Source organism: Dermochelys coriacea, chromosome 8 (genome assembly GCF_009764565.3).
Source record: "Dermochelys coriacea isolate rDerCor1 chromosome 8, rDerCor1.pri.v4, whole genome shotgun sequence".
NCBI lineage: Eukaryota > Metazoa > Chordata > Testudines > Dermochelyidae > Dermochelys > Dermochelys coriacea.
The window spans coordinates 19,366,603-19,388,949 of record NC_050075.1 but is presented as its reverse complement, the minus strand read 5'-3'; the positions used below and the strand labels follow the sequence as shown (position 1 = coordinate 19,388,949).

General features: G+C 40.8%; 1 protein-coding gene across 2 annotated transcripts; it reads right to left on the bottom strand.

Moving 5' to 3' along the window:
- Window positions 1-16,290: 16,290 nt before the first annotated feature.
- Window positions 16,291-22,076, bottom strand: DRD1 (dopamine receptor D1). Of its 2 annotated transcripts, none has more exons than XM_043490668.1 (4): window positions 21,877-22,076; window positions 20,238-21,145; window positions 19,963-20,088; window positions 16,291-19,630 (listed from the first exon to the last, which is right to left on the bottom strand). In XM_043490668.1, the coding sequence occupies exon 4, from the start codon at window positions 19,468-19,470 to the stop codon at window positions 18,115-18,117; it is 1,356 nt and encodes a 451-aa protein (XP_043346603.1). In that variant the 5' UTR covers window positions 19,471-19,630; window positions 19,963-20,088; window positions 20,238-21,145; window positions 21,877-22,076; the 3' UTR covers window positions 16,291-18,114. The 2 variants fall into 2 exon arrangements, with proteins under 2 accessions (XP_043346603.1, XP_038269571.1); XM_038413643.2 differs by having other exon boundaries at window positions 16,297-19,478.
- Between the last annotated feature and the right edge of the window lie 271 nt (window positions 22,077-22,347).

Sequence of the window (22,347 nt, the reverse complement as noted above, 5' to 3'; positions counted from 1 at the left end):
CTGAGACAGATACCCACCTTGGAGCATGTCAACTTGAATGGTTAAAGTTTGGCAAAGTTATAAGCAACTAAAAACAGAGTCTTATTAAGTAGTGCTACCAGCCCACCTATAATATCAGGTTGGAGGGGTTTCATGTGCATTACATTGCATTAATTAACGGATGGTGACTCATGCCTTTTGAGGGCTAATTTCTGATCTCACATGCACCAATGTAAACCTAGAGCAAGGCCAGTGAAATAAATGGTATTAGCCTGGATTTACACTGGTATGGCAGAACAAAATTCACCCCTGCATGACTCCCAAACTCCCTTCCTATGCGTGCAGCCTCTTTACTACTACGCATCCCCATGGGAAGAAGCATTTCCTGTGTAAAAGTGACAACAGGGGAAGCAACAAGCTGCATTCAGCTTGAAAGGAGCATTTCAAGCACTTAAAACTTGTTTCAACACAATTGCTCTAAAAGGGCCTCCAGTCTCATGAGAATTCAGGTTTGTTCTCACACACATATACATACACACAAACACACGCGCGCGCACGATACGCTGCTGGAATGGTACAGCTGCAAAGCTCTGGATCTGGATTTCCTCAAAACTGCTGGGATTTCAGATCTGAAGTTTTGATTTATTTCTTTCCTGGGAATACAAAATTCCGACGTCCGCTTGGGCCAGAAAGAGACCAATAGCAACAGGTTCCCTCAAATACACACACAGTCTCTGCTGCCTCATGAAGTATCAGAAATGAATTGCTTTTTCCCTCCAACTGCCTCAGCCTTTTCCCCTGGCCTTGCTGATTAAAATGTGCTCTCAAGCAGAGCTGAGATTGCCATATATTTGCTTCTAATCCTTTTTCTGCAAACTAAGCAGATATTAGAGTGAAATTAACTAGTGGCATTCTACCTATGGTGACTGCCCTTGCCATCTCACACAGTGGCAGAGGGCCACTTTGAACCAAAACTCTTGTAATCTATTGCAGCAGTACCACCAAATGGGCCAATCGTGTTAAGCAGCAGCAGATTCACTTAGCTATGACATAGCCATGGTGGCACGGATTACCACCTTGCACTGTCCCATGCTGATCTACTTCCTTTAGCCAGAGTCAGTATAGGAGGATGGAAGAGATCCCAGAGGACTTCAAAAGAGCAAATATAGTACCAATCTATAAAAAGGGGACTAAGGAAAACCCAGGGTATTATGGACCAGTCAGCTTAACTTCAGTATCTGGACAGATAATGGAGCAAAAAAATCAAACGATCAATTTGTAAACACCTAGAAGAATGGTAAGTAACAGTCAGCATGGATTTGTCAAGAATAAATCAGGTCACACCAACCTAATATCCTTCTTTGACAGGGTAACAAGCCTTGTAGGTGGAGGGACCGTAGATGTGATAGTATCAAAAGCCTTACTGAAGTTGAGATATATCTCACATGACTTCATAAACAAATTAGAGAAATATAGCCTAGACTAACCTACTATAAGGTGAGCGCACAAACTGCAGAATGGAACGTCCAGTGAGGATCATCAAAGTCTCAAATTCTGGTCATGTCTTTCGGAGGCTCTCTAAGTACAAAAAGAAAAGGAGTACTTGTGGCACCTTAGAGACTAACAAATTTATTAGAGCATAATCTTTCGTGAGCTACAGCTCACTTCATCGGATGCTCACGAAAGCTTATGCTCTAATAAATTTGTTAGTCTCTAAGGTGCCACAAGTACTCCTTTTCTTTTTGCGAATACAGACTAACACGGCTGCTACTCTGAAACCTCTCTAAGTACACTGCGCCATCCTATTCCACCACTGATTATGATCATTCCAACAGGCCCTTTTCACTGCTCATTCAAGACATTTATTTTCCTTCATTGTCCTTTCCTCCTCTCTTCACTGACTTAACTCTTGCCTTAGAGTGCATCGATTCTGAACCACACTTCGTTTTCCACTCTTTCTCCACCGTAGACAGCTGGTCTTCCAATATAGTGGAAATAGCTGTTGCATAACTGTTAGTGATAGCTTCATTGTGAAGTTTATCTGAATTGAATTGTTGCTATTATGAGTCAATCATCAGATTCTGAAGTAAGATCAAAACTCCTAAATACTCATACATCCCTGGTGAGTTTAGTCAAGGGCTTCCAAACTAGAACATGATCCAAGGTTTCATTGTCATCCCATGGATATCAAAATGTATACTTATGGCAATATTGTGCTGAAACCAGGTAGCCATTAAAAACAGCCTGTGTGTGAAAGCAAGTTCTAACAGATGCATACCATTATCTGATCTCACTTCTGATAAGCTGTGCGGTCCCAGTACCAGTACAAATCCAATTCCTTCATGGCCAATTCTCCCATTCAGCTCTCCTAAGATGACAATATGAAATCAAGATGATGTATTAGATATAATGTCATCTAACACGGCATAGAAAGCATTTTTTTCAGCATCAGGCTTTGCATCATGTGGAGTACTTGAGCTAATAACTACCATACATCCTACCTTCAAACTGAAAATGACAGCCATCAGGCATGGAAAATATACCTGCTAAATCAGTAATGCAGATCACCCATGGGGACAAACCCAGAGCAACACCAATGTGCCCATCAGGTGTATCACAGGCATGCAACAATTCAAAGGTCTGACCACTATGAATGATCAAATTCTACCATGTCTCGTGCATGCTCAACATTCCAGCCTTTCCAATTCAGCCAGGAGAGTCATTTTTCCAATGGCTCTTAATGATCGAACATTCCACAATCCCATCCTGAGACTGACGTCACTGCAGAAGTGGATTAACCATCTTTATATCAGGAACTTCCCCTCATGTCTGGTTTATGAAAGAACCATTGTTATAAAGTCTGACTTCTCTGCATGTAGTAGAAGATTTAGATGAAACCTGAAGCTTGGTTCCATTATGAGTAGCAGATGAAACTGCCAAAGTTTTATAAAAAGAAAAGGAGTACTTGTGGCACCTTAGAGACTAACAAATTTATTTGAGCATAAGCTTTCGTGAGCTACAGCTCACTTCATCGGATGCATTCGGTGGAAAATACAGTGGGGAGATTTCCACCGAATGCATCCGATGAAGTGAGCTGTAGCTCACGAAAGCTTATGCTCAAATAAATTTGTTAGTCTCTAAGGTGCCACAAGTACTCCTTTTCTTTTTGCGAATACAGACTAATATGGCTGCTACTCTGAAACAAAAGTTTTATGTTCTTTTCTTGCATGTGTGAAAGCTAAAGATGTTATATTGCAATGGCTTGTCAGGCCTTTGCCCAACCCTATCATGTTATCTGAGTTTGGGACCAGCACTAGGAACAAGGAACCTGTGGCATGGGTCTACGTTCTAAGTGTTCCATCTGAAAATCTCATAGCAAGAAGTTGCTCCCAGTTGTTGTACATGATTTGGAAGAATGATAGTCTTAAGTAGAGCTGAGTGAATTATTTGCAGTGAATAATTAATTCAAATAGCACAGCCATTTTTCTGTTCATGAATTATCTACGAACAGACTGAGATTTTTAATTATTTATGTCTTTTTCACGATTATTTGGTGAAGGGTTTATGAAACTTTATTACAGCCCATGCTCACAAATAAGATGCAATGACTGTTGTTTTAAGTAATTGCCAGGCATGATCTGCGATTTACCACTTACATCACACAGAATTGTTTTATTCACTGACTGGGTGACACAAAGAACGTCCAAGATCGTTAGGCAAACACTTGCGTAGGGCTGGGTTGGTGGCACACTGTGAACCAGTCCAAGTAAGGAGCAGCCGATAGCTATGCTGCCCTAGGAACAGGGCAGGGACAAAACTATGACTCAGAGTCACAATGGAGTTCCTGCTCCCTTTCCTGCACAACTTACTGTCACATCCAAACCAACTCCGATGCACTGGTCAGGAAGTTGGAGAGGGGAGAAGGAAGTGCAAGGCTCCATCTACTCCCTAGTCCCTTGTGCAGGAGAAGAGCAGCCGTGCATTAGCAACCCCACAACAGTTCTGAAGCAGAAGAATAAGGGGTTCTTTACACAAACCCCTTGGTCCCCTGCATGGGCATGCAGCCAGGCTCTCAGCTGATCTGCCCATGTGAACACATGTTGGGAAGAGCATTCATGGTACTTTGTCTTGCCATGAACATTTCTGCAAATAGTATTTGCCCACACAAAAGTTTGCAAGAAGCATGTAGAAGGAATTGTGAATACAATAGAAGCACAAATGTGAGTTTTATTCAAACAAATGTTTCTAAATCCTTTTTTGCCATATTCCCCCAACTCTAATCTAGTGGCCTAGGAGTCAGAGCCAGCAGATCTCTGTGCTAATCCCAAACCTTCTGGCACCTCCAATTTTTGGGTGGGGGGCAATCCTGTGCTCGGCTAGCCAAGGATCAGGGAAATAGAATGCTCCCCTATCCAACTATGTCAAATGTCCCTCACCAAAATATTCCTGTGCTTTATTTTTTTTTTAAATTAGAAAACGATTGTTTCTTCGGTTCAGAGACCGATAGGGCAGTATTCGCACTCCCTGGCTCACATCTGAGAAAAAACAGAGATTGTTCTTTTAGTTTCAATGTGGGGGGGACGGACTTTGGCACCTGTGCTTTCTTATTTTAATGAAAATATATTTGTGATACGGGGGCTGCTCGTGTCTGTTCGTGTCCCCTTGTGGCAAAATGGGGAGCTACATCAACCTGGCTCTGTCCCCCTTATGTCAACATGCCTAGTCAGGCATTTGACAAGTCCTTGTAATGACCAGAGCCATCCTGGCCTCGGTCCTCTGTAATCTCTGTCCTTTTCAGGATGGTGGGGAGTCAGTAGTTCCATGTCTCTAGCGGGGGCTAATCAGCTCTAGGTCTCCTCCATTTAAGATTTCCTCCAAAAGCCCCTGGCTGGAGTAGGTAGAGGAACCCAGGCTTACCCACTCCACTGGGTTCCAGCTCAGGGCCCTTGTTTGGAACAGCCAGAGCCAGTCCTTTGGGGCCCCCTAGCTACTCCCTACTGCTCCTGCTCTGAAGGTTTCCCCAGCCTCTTGTCCTGCTTCTCCCTCATTGGAGTGTTGATTTGTCTGGCAGCTTCTCACCAGCCAGCTGGAGCATCCTTTCTGGTAGTCACCACACCCTGCGCCTTGCAGCCTTTCATCCTGACAGCTGCTGTGCAGCTGCTAATCAGCTCTGGCTGAAAAGGCAGGCAGTTGCTTCATTAACCCTTTGGTTGCTAAACCAGCATGGGGTGCACGACAATATTATTTGTTTTTCTTTCCCCGTCATCTGCGAGTGGAAATGCATTTACGGCGGCGCTCTGATTGCAGTTATCCATCAGATGGGGAGTCCACTCAGAGAGAGCAGTACTTATGACATTAAAAATATATTCTCTGTGTAACAAACCAAAAAGTGTGTCTCAAGGCAGCATTAATTTCAACTCACAGAATGATTTTAGTTCACAGAATGAACGAATAAATAAAATTCCAACTTGCCTCTGTTGGATCTCAGCTGGGGAGGTTCTGTGGGCATGGAGGTCATGTGATTCAAGCAGGCACTTGGGAGGTAGGGTTTTCTGTATCTAATCTGCCTATGCCATGGACTTGCTGTGTAGCTTCAGGCAAGACGGGTAGGCTGGGATTTTCAAAGGAGTTCAGTGTCCAGCTCCCACTGAATTTCAATTGGATTTGGGTGCCTGATTCTCTTAGACTCCTTTGAAAATCCGAGCCTTAACCTCCCTGTGCCTCAGTTTCTTCATCTAGAATATAGGATTAATAATACCTCCTAAGGCAAGCAGAGGATGAATGCTTCTAAATCCAAATTTCTCTGGGCTAGACTGAGAACACTTTATACATACTGGTGAGCAGTTACTCACACACACAGTCCCATTAACATCAGCAGAGCCACCAATGTGAATAACTCCTCACTCCTCAAAGAGAGAAAGCAGCATTTTGAGATCCTTGGATGGAAGGTTGTAAGGAAGCACAAAGAATTGTTGTTTTTGTAGCATACAGGAGAAGGAAAATGTAAATATCTATGGGATTCAGAGACTAGCGGTTCATCCACTGGGGAACTTTTAAAACTGACTGACTTATTGTGTAGAGGGAGATGGTTTGGCAGTCCAAAGTAGGCGAGATAACTCAGTAGCTGTGATGAAAAGTGGGTAGACAGCACTGCAGGTGTACGTCGTCCTATGAACCTGAGAACAGTGAAACAGCCTTAATGCCAGTACTTCCAAATTCCTTTTGCACTAATGGGTGATGCTGTGATAATATTAGCCAAGATTCCTCCAGGGGGTACAAACTAGAGTGACAAAGGAAAGCAAAACCAAAGCTCTATGTGTCTTTCATAGCCTCCAGCTGCACTAAAACATGCTGTGATAGATTTGAATGAACTGCAATAAAATGTATAAAATGGCATCGCTCCCTGAACCTGCTATAATAAACAATAAATGGGTCTTCCCTGACATCCTGAAACTTAGAACTTATAGCCTTTTCAATCTTGTACCTCACATAACGATTACAGAAGCCATTATGTTGGAGTACATCTAAGCACTATAAATATCCCCCAATTTGTCTGCAATGAGGCAGAACTGTGTACTACAAGGTCTGTTTGTTTATTTATTTTTCCTGTACATATCTTTATGGCATATACTGTACATACTTGCTTGACAAGCCAGGCCAAAATGATGCACTGCATTTCAGATTACAAGCTATAACTTATGTGCAATGAACTGCTAGCGTCAAGATTCCAGGAATCCATTATATTATACAGCAAGGTTTCAGAGTAGCAGCTGTGTTAGTCTGTATTCGCAAAAAGAAAAGGAGTACTTGTGGCACCTTAGAGACTAACAAATTTATTAGAGCATAAGCTTTCATGAGCTACAGCTCACTTCATTGGATGCATTTGGTGGAAAAAACAGAGGGGAGATTGATATACACACACAGAGAACATGAAACAATGGGTTTATCATACACATTGTAAGGAGAGTGATCACTTAAGATAAGCCATTACCAAGGGGGGGGGGGAGGAAGGAGGATAGTGATAGTGTGGCTGATGTGATTAGGCCCTATGATGGTGTCCCCTGAATAGATATGTGGACAGAGTTGGCAACGGGCTTTGTTGCAAGGATAGGTTCCTGGGTTAGTGGTTCTGTTGTGTGGTGTGTGGTTGCTGGTGAGTATTTGCTTCAGATTGGGGGGCTGTCTGTAAGCAAGGACTGGCCTGTCTCCCAAGATCTGTGAGAGTGATGGGTCGTCCTTCAGGATGGGTTGTAGATCCTTGATGATGCCTCTCCAACGCATCAACACTATCTGCATCAACGTTATCAGAGGCTCGTTCACCTGCGCATCTACCAATGTGATATATGCCATCATGTGCCAGTAATGCTCCTCTGCCATGTACATTGGTCAAACTGGACAGTCTCTACATAAAAGAATGAATGGACACAAATCAGACGTCAAGAATTATAACATTCAAAAACCAGTTGGAGAACACTTCAATCTCTCTGGTCACTCGATTACAGACCTAAGAGTGGCTATCCTTCAACAAAAAAGCTTCAAAAACAGACTCCAACGAGAGACTGCTGAATTGGAATTAATTTGCAAACTGGATACAATTAACTTAGGCTTGAATAGCGACTGGGAATGGATGAGTCATTACACAAAGTAAAACTATTTCCCCATGTTATTTCTCCACCCCACCCCACCCCACCCCCCACTGTTCCTCAGATATTCTTGTTAAATGCTGGAAATAGCCTACCTTGCTTGTCACCATGAAAGGTTTTCCTCCTTTCCCCCCCTCACCCCCCGCTGCTGGTAATGGCTTATCTTAAGTGATCACTCTCCTTACAGTGTGTATGATAAACCCATTGTTTCATGTTCTCTGTGTGTGTATATCAATCTCCCCTCTGTTTTTTCCACCAAATGCATCCGATGAAGTGAGCTGTAGCTCACGAAAGCTTATGCTCTAATAAATTTGTTAGTCTCTAAGGTGCCACAAGTACTCCTTTTCATTATACAGCAAGTGTCTAATTTTGTCTTATCACATTATTTTTCTTAAGGAAAAAATATAGGGGCATTTTTATGGTACAAATTCACTGTTACCATTGATAACAATTATGGCTTATTTTAATTTGTGAGCACTTGAGTTATTGACATAGCTATAAATCCATTTGCTGGCATTAACAGAGGAATTGTTAGAGCAAGGTGATAAAGTTCCTTGGGTTGGTCAATGGAGTGGGGGAAAAGGACGGGGGGAATGACAGCCAAAAAATGTTTGAATGGTGGATAGGCAAGGTAGCAGAATCCCCTACATTAAATCATGTGTTCAGTTTTAGAAGAGGAATTCCTATGTCACTTTAAAGGCCCAGGAACTGGCTGTCACAAAGATGAAGGAAGCCACGGCTTCACCCTGGTAATGTCTTAATATCAAGGTTGTTGTCTTGATACATGTCTCATATTCTAGAGTGTAATTCTTCTAATCTGCATAGCATTTTACATAATGCAGAGGATTGAACTGGATAGATCCAGTGACTGCTAATGGGCTAAAAAGCAGAGAATCCCAAACTGGTTTGTGACACACTGGTTGTCCATGGAGCATTGGCTGGTAGTCCGCAGACAGCTACCTCGTCATACAATTCTGGCTCCTCCTCCTGCTAAATCATACAAAAGACAAGTAAAATACATTAAATATTATATTCCGTGTAATCCTGGAGTGAGGAGAAGCCACAGATAAATGCACCGAGAAGTTACATGGAAATAGAGAACGTGTGATTCAAAAAGGGGTAGGGCCCTCACTCGGCATACGCACGCGACACACGAACACACACAAACCAGATTAACTGCATGCAGTTCAGATCCTTAGATCTACATCTCCCACCCCTCCATGCTCCATGAGTGATGCTATTATACTGTAAACCTCAGAGGCCTTTTCACTAGTAGCTATCTCCTAGTTCTAATTTAGAACATGCACAAACAAATACAAATAAAATGGAATCAGCAGGCATTTTGAAAAAAGGAAATGACTGAAATATTGAATGCTTCATTGATTTCAGTCTGTGGCATATACAGCAACGTGTTCCTTCTGTCTCGTTTTCATAATTTTAGTGCATAAAAATTGCAAAATATTTGGCAACATTATTACACAGTAGGAACTTTAGGCCCAATTCTCCTTTCACTTATACCATTTTTATGTGAGTGTGACTCCATTAATATCAGTGGTGTTGCTCCTTTTATACACTAGTGTAAAGGGGAAGAGAATCAAGCCCTTTATGTCTGTCAATTATTATTTCAAGTGCCAAGCTCAGGAACAATAGGTTATTTTCCGCTCTGCATTTTATTGACTAGATTTTCTTTATGTAAGTGTATATGTAGTGTGTGTGTGTGTGTGTGTGTGTTTGTATTAGAGTTGAGAAAATACTGCAAAATAAATTCCAGATGTAATCCTTTGATGTTTTGCAGGGAATTTAGTGCCTTAGTGTGTTAGGAGTTAGTTGCATTGACTATCGTACTCACTGACTTTCAACAGGATTTGTGCTCCTAAATTCTTTAGGCACTTTTTAAAATGCCATCCTGTCTTTCCTTTCACTGTGTTCACACCCCTTTCAAATTTGTATTGTTTGCACCCCTTCTGTGTATGTGAGCATTCTAGCTCATGAGTTCACTGGCTGGAATATTGGAGGAGAGAGCAAATTTTAAAGCCTTGGGCTTGTACAGAAGTTGTACTGGTTTAACTAAGGGTTTGGTGTTGCACTGATTTAGTTAAATTAGTGAAGTTTCTGTGTGGACACACTGCATTGGTTTAACTCAGGCTTACATCAGTTTACCTCCTGCTAAATAATTGAATAAGAAGCAAAATTCATAGTTATTAAGTATGAATTATTCTTGACCAAAGAAGGGATACTGTAGCGTTGCTGAAAGAAGACATGACAAGACATAGGCAGCAGCAGCTTCCTCCACATTGTCTAGTCTCTAGTTAATGTTCCCCTATCCTGATATGAAGAAGCTACTTATTGAGGGGAGAGAGCTGGTCACTGGCCTAGGATCTATTTTTTGGCCTGTCTGCTGAGACTCCCAATGAGGGGCCAATGAATGCAAGTTATAATGGTGAAAACTATCACTTGGATTTATTGGTTCAGTCATTTCTTTAATGCAGTCAGCATTTTAAGGTATACCCTGACAGCAGGTAAAACTCAATAATGCAAGTTGCGTTACTTAGTGTCTCATAAATCCAGGTGACATGCACAAGAGCAAAGTGCTGACCAGTAATGTAGCATGTTTCAGCCATTTAGGACAGTCATCATAACTATATTTGGCACTAACATAATGCTTTTCTTTTCCAAATCACTTTGTAACCTTGAATTCAATCCTGACAATACCCTTGTGAGATCAGATTATTAGTTCCATTTTACAGATGGGGTAAATGAGACACAGCAAAGTTAAATGACTTGCCTGTGACCACAGAACAAATCAGTGGAAGAGCTGGGATTAGAATCCAGAAAATCCTGGCTACCAGTCTCATAGTGTATCCATGAAACAATCATACCTACAGGGCACATTTTCCAAATCCCTTTGAAAAACACTCACCCATTAAACAGGAAGAAGGCTGAGGTACATGCTAAGCCAAAGTGTCTGAGTAAATGAGAGGGATAATGCATTAGGGATTCCTCATTCTAATAAAAAAGTCTCTTCAGTTTTAGGGGATTCTTTTCCATTGTTACATGGCAAATATTTCTTTCTTTCAACCAAGCTCCATAGATTATCAGTGTTGTCTTGGTATCAACAATATTTTGTCCTTCCAAGCAAACATTGAGTAGAGCTGGTTGAAATTTTTTGCACAAAATTCTTTAAGCCAAAAAAATTGACTTTTTTGTGAAAAATTGTCAACAGTAACGGAAATTTTCTATTTTCTGTGAAATGTCATTGATATTTTAATCAAAATTATTTTAAATCATCACTTTTAAAAATTTTCCCAATCATCCAGTTCTCAGTAAACAAAACATTGCTGATGATGTGAATTAAAAATTCAATTAAAAGTTTTGCAGAAAATTTCAAAAAAAGTGAAAATGGGTTCATTTTGAACCTCAGAAAATGCAAACGAGTTTGACGTTTGAAAATTTTTCACAAAATCATTTTCCCATATTCCAATTAGCAACAGCCTTTTTAGGGCTCAATCTCTCCCATTCTCATAGAGTGTGAGGTAGACACAGAATTTAGGATGCAGTTCTAAATCTGCGTAGGAGGAGAAGCTGCTTTAACAAGAATGTTATAAAGATGATACATTTATAGAAAGATTTAGCTATAAAAGTCTCACAAAAACATAGAAAAGCAAAGTGACATGGAAATGCCAGCATATTTTTTATGCAATAGAAATCATTACATGTATGGTTTTCAATAACCCTACCATTTATAATAACCCTTAGAAATCTAGAAACTGAAGTAATAATAAATAGCAAATAAATAAAAAATAATTCTTTGAACTAATATAGCGTTTTTCAGCTAAAGATCTTAAAGCATATTATTTCTAACTGTTTTGTTTAGCAATTTGATTCTGTCCTACCTCGCTCTCTCTCTGTCACACACACACACACACACACACTTGTTTGTTATTGTAAGGCTTCCTCTGAGTATTTGATTGCATATACTGTTTTGTTGTTTGTTTTTTATTGTAGGGTTGCTTGTGAGTGCCATCTTGCATTTGTAATTGTAGGGTGCCAGGAGCACTGGGTCACATACAAAGGATTTCTAAAATTAAAGACTGATCGGTCTTAAGAATTTTGTCCTTTTGAGGCAGGCGCTGTGTCCTTGCTTCTCATGGCCTTTTTCTCATGCATGGGGTGCTAAAACTCTAATTTCATACCAGTCACTGAATATTTCCTCTTAAGGTCAACAGCAAAAATCCCATTCAGTTCAAAGGAGGCAAGGATGGGGCTCCTCACTGTAGAGTACAATGTGCAGAAGTAATGAAGTAAATGTGCAATCCTTTAAACAGCTGAGCTCCTTCAGTTCCTACTACTTCAGTTGGACTTGAGGGTGCTCAACAATTTGCAGGATTGAATCTCATAAACCAGATATTATAATCTCAGCACTCCTAAAATTCCCATTGATTTCAGGACCTATGTTGGGCCTGATCTTGTAAGGTGCTGAGCACCTCCTGAGAATGCTGAGTGCTTTCAAGGGTCATTGATCGTGGTGGTAACTGAGTCCTCAGTATTTAGTAAGATTGGGCCCATAGTGGTAGTGATCCAATTTCATCCTTGGGCTAGCACAGGAACTTGTGCAGAGGGAGGGGGCAGGCAGCTTAGTCCCTGGTTCAGGATAAGGCAGTCTGAGTGCTGCCCTAAATTGTTCCCCTGTTTCACCAGCCCCTATGAGCTATTGCAGGGGTGCAGCATCGCCAAGCCACAGGACTGCCCTGGCCACACCTCGTCCCTTCTCCAAACTGCCTACGCTGCCTCTCCACCTCCAGCCAGCCCTGAAATGCTCTTTCTGCCAAGGCTTCTGTGTTGACACTGCAGATTACAGATCCAGCCCTGCATTTGGCATACAGGCCCCCACAATCAGATGGGGAAGGGCTTTCACCTGTCTATCTCCTTTACACTGCCTAGCTGCCGCAAAGGGGCCACAGGGCAGTGAAGAATCAGACCCAGAATTTCTGTTACTACAATGGATTCATACAAATTCTCAGTTTTTACCTATCTGTTTTAACAACAGCCAGTGATCTCTTTCAAAGGTACCGGGACAAGAGCATTGCTTTTGACTCCAGTCACATGTTTCTATAGGGAGACTGGAGCCAAGGATAGTTGTTGCTGTTCAACTTTACTTGTAATAGCCATTGCCTGATGCAGCCAACATCATTTGTCACTAATGATGTAAATGCTGGTTATGAAAAAGTCAGCAGCTATATTGCAAAAGAATTTAGCAGCAGGAATTTTTCTTCTGGACCGTGAAAGCTACAGCCTGACAGGACCTAAAAAAGGAAAATATCTTCAAAAGAGAAGGGCCACAGTCACAAGAAAGCCAATACAGACAGCATTCGTCTATATTTTAACTAGTGTTTCCAACTATAAAATGAAAATAAACAGAACCATGTTAAATGCATTTTTTTTAAATCACTCTCCTGTCATGATCATAATTACAATCATCTTATTCATAAGTAAAATCCATTTGGTTTAAACATTCAGCCTCAAAAGTGAATTCATAGAAATCCTAGGAAACACATTTTTAATGATAGTTGTCTGATATTCTGGGAAGGATTTACCCTGGTTTGAGCACGGGTCTGGGTGACAGGACTCCTGGGTTCCATTTCTACCTCGTTGCATCTCATTTAAGAAGTCAGATAGGTTAAATTTACAAAAGTGGCCAGCGATTTTGAGTTCTTCCATTTGTAGGTGGAAGATACCCAATCTAAGACACTCAAATGGAGGCCTGAAAAATTAGAAGCCACTTTTTGGCTGGAAAGCTCTCTATCAGCAGCCCCGTTCATAAAGATCATATCTGTTAGATCCAAATTTTGTAGCTGGTATTCATCTCATACCATTAAGCCCATCTCTAGTATTATACAACATTACAGGAAACTCTTATTTGATATTTTTACTTCCAGAGTAAAAAAAAGTTTGTCAGGGAGATGACACAGTTAAACCTTTTGGATTAGAAAATGAGTTCTTGTATGACCAGTTCAGTGAAATCTACAGTGACAAATTCTGTTCCCAGATAAATTGATGGCAAGACATTTAAAATGGCCTGAAGTTCAGGTGTGGCGCACTACAGCTCCTCTGCAGTTCAGTGAGCTTTGTGGATGCTCAGCATTTCTGAAAATCAAGCCATTGTTGATGCCAAAAGGACAGGGACTGAATTCTGAGAACTGGTTTATTCATCCTGTCTGTCTTCAAAGATTAAGTTTTTCTTCCCCTCTTTTTAATATGTGATTGCTATAGACGATTTTCAGGTCTGTTGTATAGTTTTTACGCTTTTTTTCCGGGGAAATGGCCAAGTCCATTCAAGTTTTAATCTTGAGCACAAAGGTAGATATGGTTCATTTGCGTGTAGATTGTTCTCAGTAGTATAATGGCTTCAGGGACACCATTTGTTTGTAAATGGAAGAGGTTAAAACGATCTTCCATCACAACGAAATTATAAGGAAGAAAGGCTACATTAGATTATGTGTTACTGGGGACATTTCAAACACACAGCCATTTTAACTAGTGTGTAATAAGAGCAAAGGTGAATGGAAACCAAAAAGCTTGCCTTGTGCTATGTGCTGTTAATCTTTGTGATGCTAGCCCTCCAGTGTACCAGCTGGGCTGCCGCCATCCTTTCACATTCCATTCAAACCACTCCAGCATTTAGGAATCTTTGTATTGCCAGCAGCACAGCAGGTGCATTTTACCTGAAGGTAGCTTGTCACAACAGGCTATGACCCATCAGTAATATTCCTGCTATCCATTGTGCCAGGAGGCCGGCTAGGGCTGGAATTTATCCAGCACCTGGAGGATGCAATGGCTTCAGTGCATCTGGCAAACCCTGCTCTGCACCTGCACTCTAGCTGCAAGAGCTTTCTGAGAGCTAGGGAGCAAGGTGCATAGCAGGTAATACAGGCTTCTGAGAGGCTAATTCAGATTAGTGCCCCAGAGGCAGAGGATGGGTCCCCTTGTACATGCCCTGGAAAAAGCTGGAAGGGACTGAGAAACAAATAGAACAGGATAGAATCTGAGCTAGAGAGACACAGGTTAGATTGACAAATGAATACAGGAATGGGGTAAATGGGTGACTAAGGATATGGATGAATTGGTAGTGTTAAGAATGAGATGTGTGGGTGGTAGGAAGAAGGAAGGTAAGAAATGGTTTGAAGGAGGAGGTAGAAAGAGTAAAGAAGGGCTGATAGAGAGAAAACAGTAGCATTGTCTCAGAGGGGTAAATCTCTCTCCTTTCCTGGCCTTTCTGAAGTGTCCCAGTGCCCGTTCTGAAAGGGGGAACCCAGATTGCCCCTCAGAGGCAAAGTATGCCACATCCCCATGGACAGTGCCCCTGGCCCTCCCACTGGTGCACAGTCTTTCACTTTGAAAAACTGGTCAATCTGTGGGCAAGAAGGCACTGGGATGGCTCTGGTTACCTGCAGCCTCACCATTTGCTTGGGGACAAGCAACCACTGTGTAATTGGGACAACAATGAATGTGAAGTAACTTTGAGTATTATGTTTAAAATCTATTTTGCCATTATACTCCAGACCAAAATTCATAATTACGAGGTTTTGGGAATAAAAGGCCAAAGTCTAGAAGTCAAGGAGAGATTTGCCCGATTGAGGACCATAGAAAGTCCTTTTGCTTGTTACTCTTTGAAATGGAAGCCAATCCTTCATACTTCTCAAATTTATTACAAATATCAGGACCCAGGTATCACCCCAAAGCAGAGAGAATCTCTGGCCAACAAGCTAAAAAAGACTAAAAGTAGGTTTCTGTTTTGCAAAGTGATTATCAAACTACACCTCCTTGCTCTAGAGACCTGGTGAAATGTGCATTCACAATCAGGTCTGCTGGTTTTACTGACTAAAATAAATCTGTATTACTTTTACTCATGTTAGAATTGCAGAGCCAATACAGCTTTGGGAGAATGAGCTGCATTCTACTCTGGCTCAGTCTTGATTGCAGAATCTTTAATACCAGTAATACCTGAAGCAGAAAGAATGGGAGTTGACATTCCATTTTCAAAATGGATTTACAGTCTGATAAAGAGACAAGACAGTGGGCTGGACCCTCAGCTGGGATAAATTTGCATAGTTCCATTGGAGTCAATAGAACAACATTGATATATACCAACTGAGGGTCTGGTCCATCTTCTTTTTACTTGTAAATGGAGTAGTTTTGAACAGAAACACATTGAGAGACAATCGTGATGGAACCTTACAATGCTATTTTTACAAATCACTTTGAAGAATATCACAGAGCTTTAAAGAAGGACAACAAAAAGGCCCCAGATGTGTAATTCACCACTACGTTATTCCTGTTTTACACCAGTCCAACATCTTTGATATCAACCAGTCACCAGTGAATCAGGCCCTATTCATTTAAATGGTTCAGACCCATCATTTTAAAGCAGCTATTTCGAAATCAGACATCTGAGCTCTTTTAAATTCCAGTCCAGAATGAATGGTAGCAGCCAATTGAAATAGAAACATGAAGCCATCTCAATACAAAGGGCTTTCTTCTGCTCCTATGGAAAATTCCTATTAACCTCATTGGTATGGTTCCACATTAGGGCAAGTGGGGAAACGTTAATATGTCCTTGTCTTTAATGTAACCAATATGAGAAACAAAAACCAGAATGTATTTAATAAATGCAATGTAGATTGTTTTATTTGACCTTCTGTTCACAAAATAATTTTATTATATGTATGAAAGCAGCATACAGGCAATAAAATTATGAAAACATTCACAATACATAAATAACACAGACCTGATGCAGGATGTATATATTTCATTAGACTTCTAATTTTTCTCTCAGTTTTCTTTTCCTGATAACACTTTCTGATAAATGTTGCGAAGAGTTTCTCTGAAGAATATTTTGCTAACACTCCAAAAACAAATGGTTTTCTTGGAATGTGTCCGTATAGTAATGCCTGCCGATGACTGTTGCTAATGTTTACTGACTACTTTTGACATTATAAAGGAAAAACGGCAGGGATTTTGATTTCAAAGTACAATGAAAAAGTAGCAGTTGTCAAAATAAACATTGGCAAATTTTATGGAGCTCACAAGACATTGGGAAATGGGGATTGAAGCTCCATACACATTTAGAAATGTCTTCATCCAAAATCAAAATGAGGCACTATTCATTATTCAGTGTACTATTAACATATTTAAGACTAAAATTAATGTCATTCTAGTTTTCAGGGTAAAGTACTAAAGTACCTCATTTGTTAAGTTATTCTGGCTGTGATACATTAGCAGACAGACAGCATGATTTTTGACTACTGGTGTTTCTGTAATAATACAGATGGTAACGAGATTTGTCATATTTACTACCATTATAATCAATTGTGTTTATTCAGAAAAGATATCCAAGACTTGAAATAAGAAAAGTCTGAGAAAGCTGTTTATCTTACATAAATACAAAACATTATATACTAATGATTGTTATATAAGAAGCTTCTCTTCTCAAATTGAATTCTTCTTAAGGTGGTATTCATATTTAAGGTATTTACAGATCCACAAACTGACATTCTAGCAAAGTCTTTGTAACATGAAACTTTTTAAAGTAAATAGCAGCAATTCCTTTTATTTCTATAGGGGAAGAGCTTTCTCAACTTGTCAATCAGTCAACTCTGGTCCTATTTTTTTTAAGCAATCCCACAAAAAATGAATAAATTCTACACAGCTTCAGCTTCATTAACTCCCCCATCTTTTGCTGTGCTTTTTATGATTGCTTCTTCTTTATTTACTTCGTTGGCTATCCAGACTATCAGAGAGGGTTTTTTGTTTTGTGTTTAATGGTCATTATTAAAGTGCTGACTAGTTGACTGGTCAAAATTAAATTGCAAGACCCTTGAAATATCCCATTATTTAGACATTTTAAATAAGTTAAATAAAGCTAGATCTGTTATAACATATGAAAAATATCCATTTAAAACAATAAATAAATAAAACCAGAATCAACATATTATCTCCCAAATCTTTAAAAATACCCATTCTCATTTGTAAGGCTCAGTTGTTTTTCAGAAATAATGTAAGAAGGCATCTACCTACCTTTTTAATCCCTCAAACTTTACTTAGAACCTGGTAGCATCCAGTAGAACTAGACATGGCAAAGTAAATCCTCCCATTTTCTTCAAAGGTTAATTGTTAAGTTGTTAATGGGTTTTTTCTTGTGCCAATTTAAGATAGAAACCAATTTCTATAAATACTTATAGAGCAGAAGAAATATTTTCTTTGACACTGCATTGTACCTAAATTTGTGTCTCTGTTTTATTCAGTATGAACAACACAGAAATACCTTTAGGTTTTCAATATCTTTTTTGTTTAAAATTTTATGTTTGATTTGAACACCCAGTAATCAAATCTGAGCTTTGCATGACAGTATAATTCTCACTAGAGCTTAGTTTCTTACCAAAAAATCTTGTATATCTTTTTTGACTGTTAGATTTTGCTGGGCTAACTTCAATGTTCATGTTTTATGTTGCCCATTCTGAGTGATGGGGTTGATCTTTTCCAAAGACACATCAGCTTCAAAATCCAAGATACCGGACAGTGCTGGAGACATTTTCTCCAAGGTCTTAGATAGTTCACCCTCTTCTTCCTTTTTCAGAAGTTCTTCTTCTGGGCAGATAATAGCATGTGGGATCAGATACACCAGGTTACACTCTTTTGGGCTAGAACCTCTGGGCTCATGATGGCTTGAAAAAACAACTGCCCCATTGTTGTTGATACTAACAGTCTCTATAGCGTTGTTGGAAGTAGGGCAGAGTCTGTAGCATCCTAGCAGAGTTGAAAATGCCTTGCGGAAATCAGCATTGAAGGCATAAATGATGGGGTTCAGTGAGGAATTAGCCCATCCAAACCAAACAAAAACATCAAAGGTGGTGGAACTAATGCAAAAGGGTTCTGCTCCCTTGGATGGTGGGCTGGGCTCACAAAAGGGCACCATGCAGTTCAATATGAAAAAGGGTAACCAGCAGCATACAAACACCCCCATGATCACTGACAAAGTCTTTAAGACTTTTGTTTCCCTCTTGAAGGACATTTTGAAGGAGCTTTCTGGTTGTTGGCAATCCATACTGTTTCCATTCCCTGTGGTGTTTTGGCAGTTCTTAGCATGCACTGCTGCTCTTTCCAAAGCTGAGATGCGTCTTATCTGTTTTTGAGCAATCCTGTATATCCTTGTATATGTGACAATCATGATGGCCACTGGGATGTAAAAGCTAATTAGAGAAGAGGAGATGGCATACATCCTGTTTAGACTGGAATCACAGTTGTCCATAGTTATGCCTTGGAAACTGGCATTTAGCTCTAAAGAGCTTGTGGTTGTAGCCTTGTGCCAGTTCAGCTGCACAGGAATGAAGGAAATCAATACAGACAAGGTCCATGCCACACTGATCATGATGAAAGCTGCCTTGGGGGTCATTTTCCTCTCATACCTGAATGGACTAGAGATGGCCCAGTATCTGTCTACACTAATGACACAAAGGTTTAAGATTGAGGCCGTGGAGCACATAATATCAAATGCCACCCAGATGTTACAGAATGAACCAAAAGGCCAGAAACCAGCTATCTCAGCAACAGCTTTCCAAGGCATGACCAAGACTGCCACTAAAAGATCTGACACTGCCAAGGAGATTACAAAGAAGTTGGTCACCTTGGACCTCAGATGGCGAAATCTAATGACAGCTGCACACACCAATGTGTTCCCCAGAAGCGTGGAAAGTATCAGCAAAGAAAGGAAGCAACCTGTAAGGATCCGAAAGGAGGAGTCCCTTTCAACGAGCAAGCCTTCCCCGTCCATTGTGGTGTCGTTCCAAGTCATAGCTTCTCCTGAGGAAAAATCATATCATGAAAATCATGATGACATCAACTCCTTTGCTAGCAGAGACTACAGATACATCAGGCGTCCATTAATTACTCATTGCCAGGCAGACCGAAGGTTTGTGTTATAGTCTCTTCACCCTTGGGTGGACCTCATACTCCTTAGGAATTACATTAACAGGCATCAAAAGCAGTGTGGCAAGTAGCTGAAATTTACAAACACAGTCAACTCTGCATTGATTTTTTTTTCAAATTACATTGTACTGCTCAAGCACAAAATATCCCAATTGAAACAGGCCATCTGCATATGTCCTGTTTGAGTCCCCTTCAAAAATACCCAACAGACAAGAATGCAATCACTTTTCAAGCTCGCATATATTCCCACTTAAATAGGCTATTGATCCAGTGTTTCCAGTGTCCATTTGACTAGTCCTTCAGATCTACTGAAGCGTATTACATTAGGTGCTTTTGTTTCTAATTTAATTTCACAAACCTCTAACTGATGAGATGGTTTTTTCTCCCCTTTTCACCCTCAGTGCATTCCAGCTACAAAATACATTGGTTCTCTGTTTATGGGAAACTTCAGGGAGCAACTCCTCATTGTTGAGGTCTCACAGTCCTAGAAGCAAAGAAAATAAATTTACAGTGTGTGTGTGTGTGTGTGTGTGTGTGTGTGTGTGAGTGTGTGTGTGTGTGTGTTTAAAGGGTTTCAGTAAAGAATGGCTCGCGTTATTTATTTTTAATTAAATGAGAAAATCTGAATCCTACCTTTCACCTTTGATTTTCTGTTTGTCTTGGGATGAAAGTTTGTCTCTCCTTCTTATTTAGTATTTGAATTGCATAGCAAATCACATATACAAAACCAACAAAGAGGCACTGCATTGCATCAGGTGGGGAAAAAATAAAAGCCAATCGTTTAATCGGCAAGAATTAATTTTCAGATGAACAATAGGTCTGGTTTTCAAGCTCCTTCATAAAGATCTCTTGTTTAAAACTAGAGTCCTATAAGTGCATGGCAAGCTGCTTCCATTCCACCCAGTCTTTGTGCTCAGCCTGCAAACTTTGTTAACCAGCTCAGTCCTGGCTAAACGGTCATCACCCAAGTCACACTTTGTACATCCCATTGAAGTGGCACATCAGTACAAATCATCCCACACAAAGGCACGATATTTCCAACACTCTAGAAAGATCTGAGTGATGTTTCTGTTTTTCAATCTTCACTGGAAGAAGAAATAAGAGGAAGAGGAGGAAGAAATGGGAAAGACCTGAGTGGAGCTCCCTTCAGCCACTGATGTAGCTTTCAGGCCGGTGGCTACCATAAGCTGTGGGAATGTGTTACTATTCCTGTAGGAAAGAGTTTGCTCTGACACTTTGCTGACAAGCTAGTTCTCCATAATCATCAAGGAATAATCCTCTTTCCAACTGCTGCTCCTCACAGTTGCATTCCAGGGATCAGGTCCAACCGCAACATGCCTTTCCCTTTACACAAAGCCCAGATGCAGCAGGCTCTTCAGGATCTCCTGCACCCTGCCCTGGGATTTACATCTCCAGTCCCAGGGACTTTTCCTCCGTCTTGCTGAGTGGGGGACCCTGATAGCAAAGACTTCCTTCTGCCTGGGGTATCGGGTGGCAACATCGCCTCTCCAGGAAGTGTCTGTTTCACTTGGGTCTCCTTCCTAAAGCATTAAGAAAAGGAAAAGACAGACATGGGACTATTCAATGGCCAAACGCCGCAGCAGCCCCCCCTCCCCCCCCGTCACTCCCTCTGGCATCCAAGGAGTGATTCCATAAAGGAGCGTTTCCAGAGCATGCCACACGACTTCCTTCTCTCTCACTGTCCCCAATAATTATGTAGCTTAGTAGGCTGTATACTGCACACTCAAGCCACACACACAGAGGGAGACACAAAAAGGGTAATAAATGCCAACACCCTGGCGTTTGATTGAGCAAAGGGTATTAATTTCAGCTGTCCTAAATTACATTCATCTCAGTGGCACATGGGGTAACACAGAGTATTTCACCATTTAAAACTAGATAAGGTTAATTAATTGACATGAAAAGTAAGCAGATGCAATTAACGTGTCCCCTTTGAAATATTCTAAAAAATGTAAATGACAACATCCATGTGCGCACACATACATTCACTGTGCAAGTAAAGATTATACACAAACACTAATGCTCAGCAACCCATAATCAGACACAAAACACACACACACCAAGCACTGAAGAGTTACAAAAAAACTAGAAAACTCCCAAACAAATCAAACAGCCCCAAAATGCACAGACACACTAAACACAAACAAATCACACACACACATTTACACCAGACTAACAAAATACACAACACACACAACTAGACTTGACACTAAGACCTAGTCAAACTCTTTCCCCTGTCGCATGTACTCACCAACATAGGGGAGAAGTCATTTATCCCACAGGCTGGCTGTTATGGCTTGCAGATGAGGCAGGGATCCCAGCCGAAAGGACACTCGCCTCATCTTTCCCTGTTGGTTTATTTCTCGTTTCTTTCCCACCTCACGGTTTTCACTCCACATCCACACACTCTTTGACGTTCATTGTTCACCACATTCCAGGGGTGCAGTGAGTTAGTGGGAGCCTGGCTCCCCCTGCTGGATGAACCCAGGTTTCTTTTCCACACATTATTTGACAGCACCTTGTGTGTGGGTGAAGTGATGGGTGGAATAAAAAAGGAGAACAAGGGAGGATGGTGACTTCTCCCTTGGCTCCCAGATCCTTATAGCATAGGATGGATTTATGTAAGAGGAGCCTTAGGCAGCCAAGCAAGGTATGAAAGATCAAGACCACCATGCAGGGCACCTTCCCAAAAGGAAAGTGAGTTCCTTTTGCTAGCTCTACG

Coding starts and splice junctions, on each gene's coding strand:
- DRD1 (XM_043490668.1), bottom strand. CDS start 19,470: ATGACTTGGAACGACACCACAATGGACGGGGAAGGCTTGCTCGTTGAA.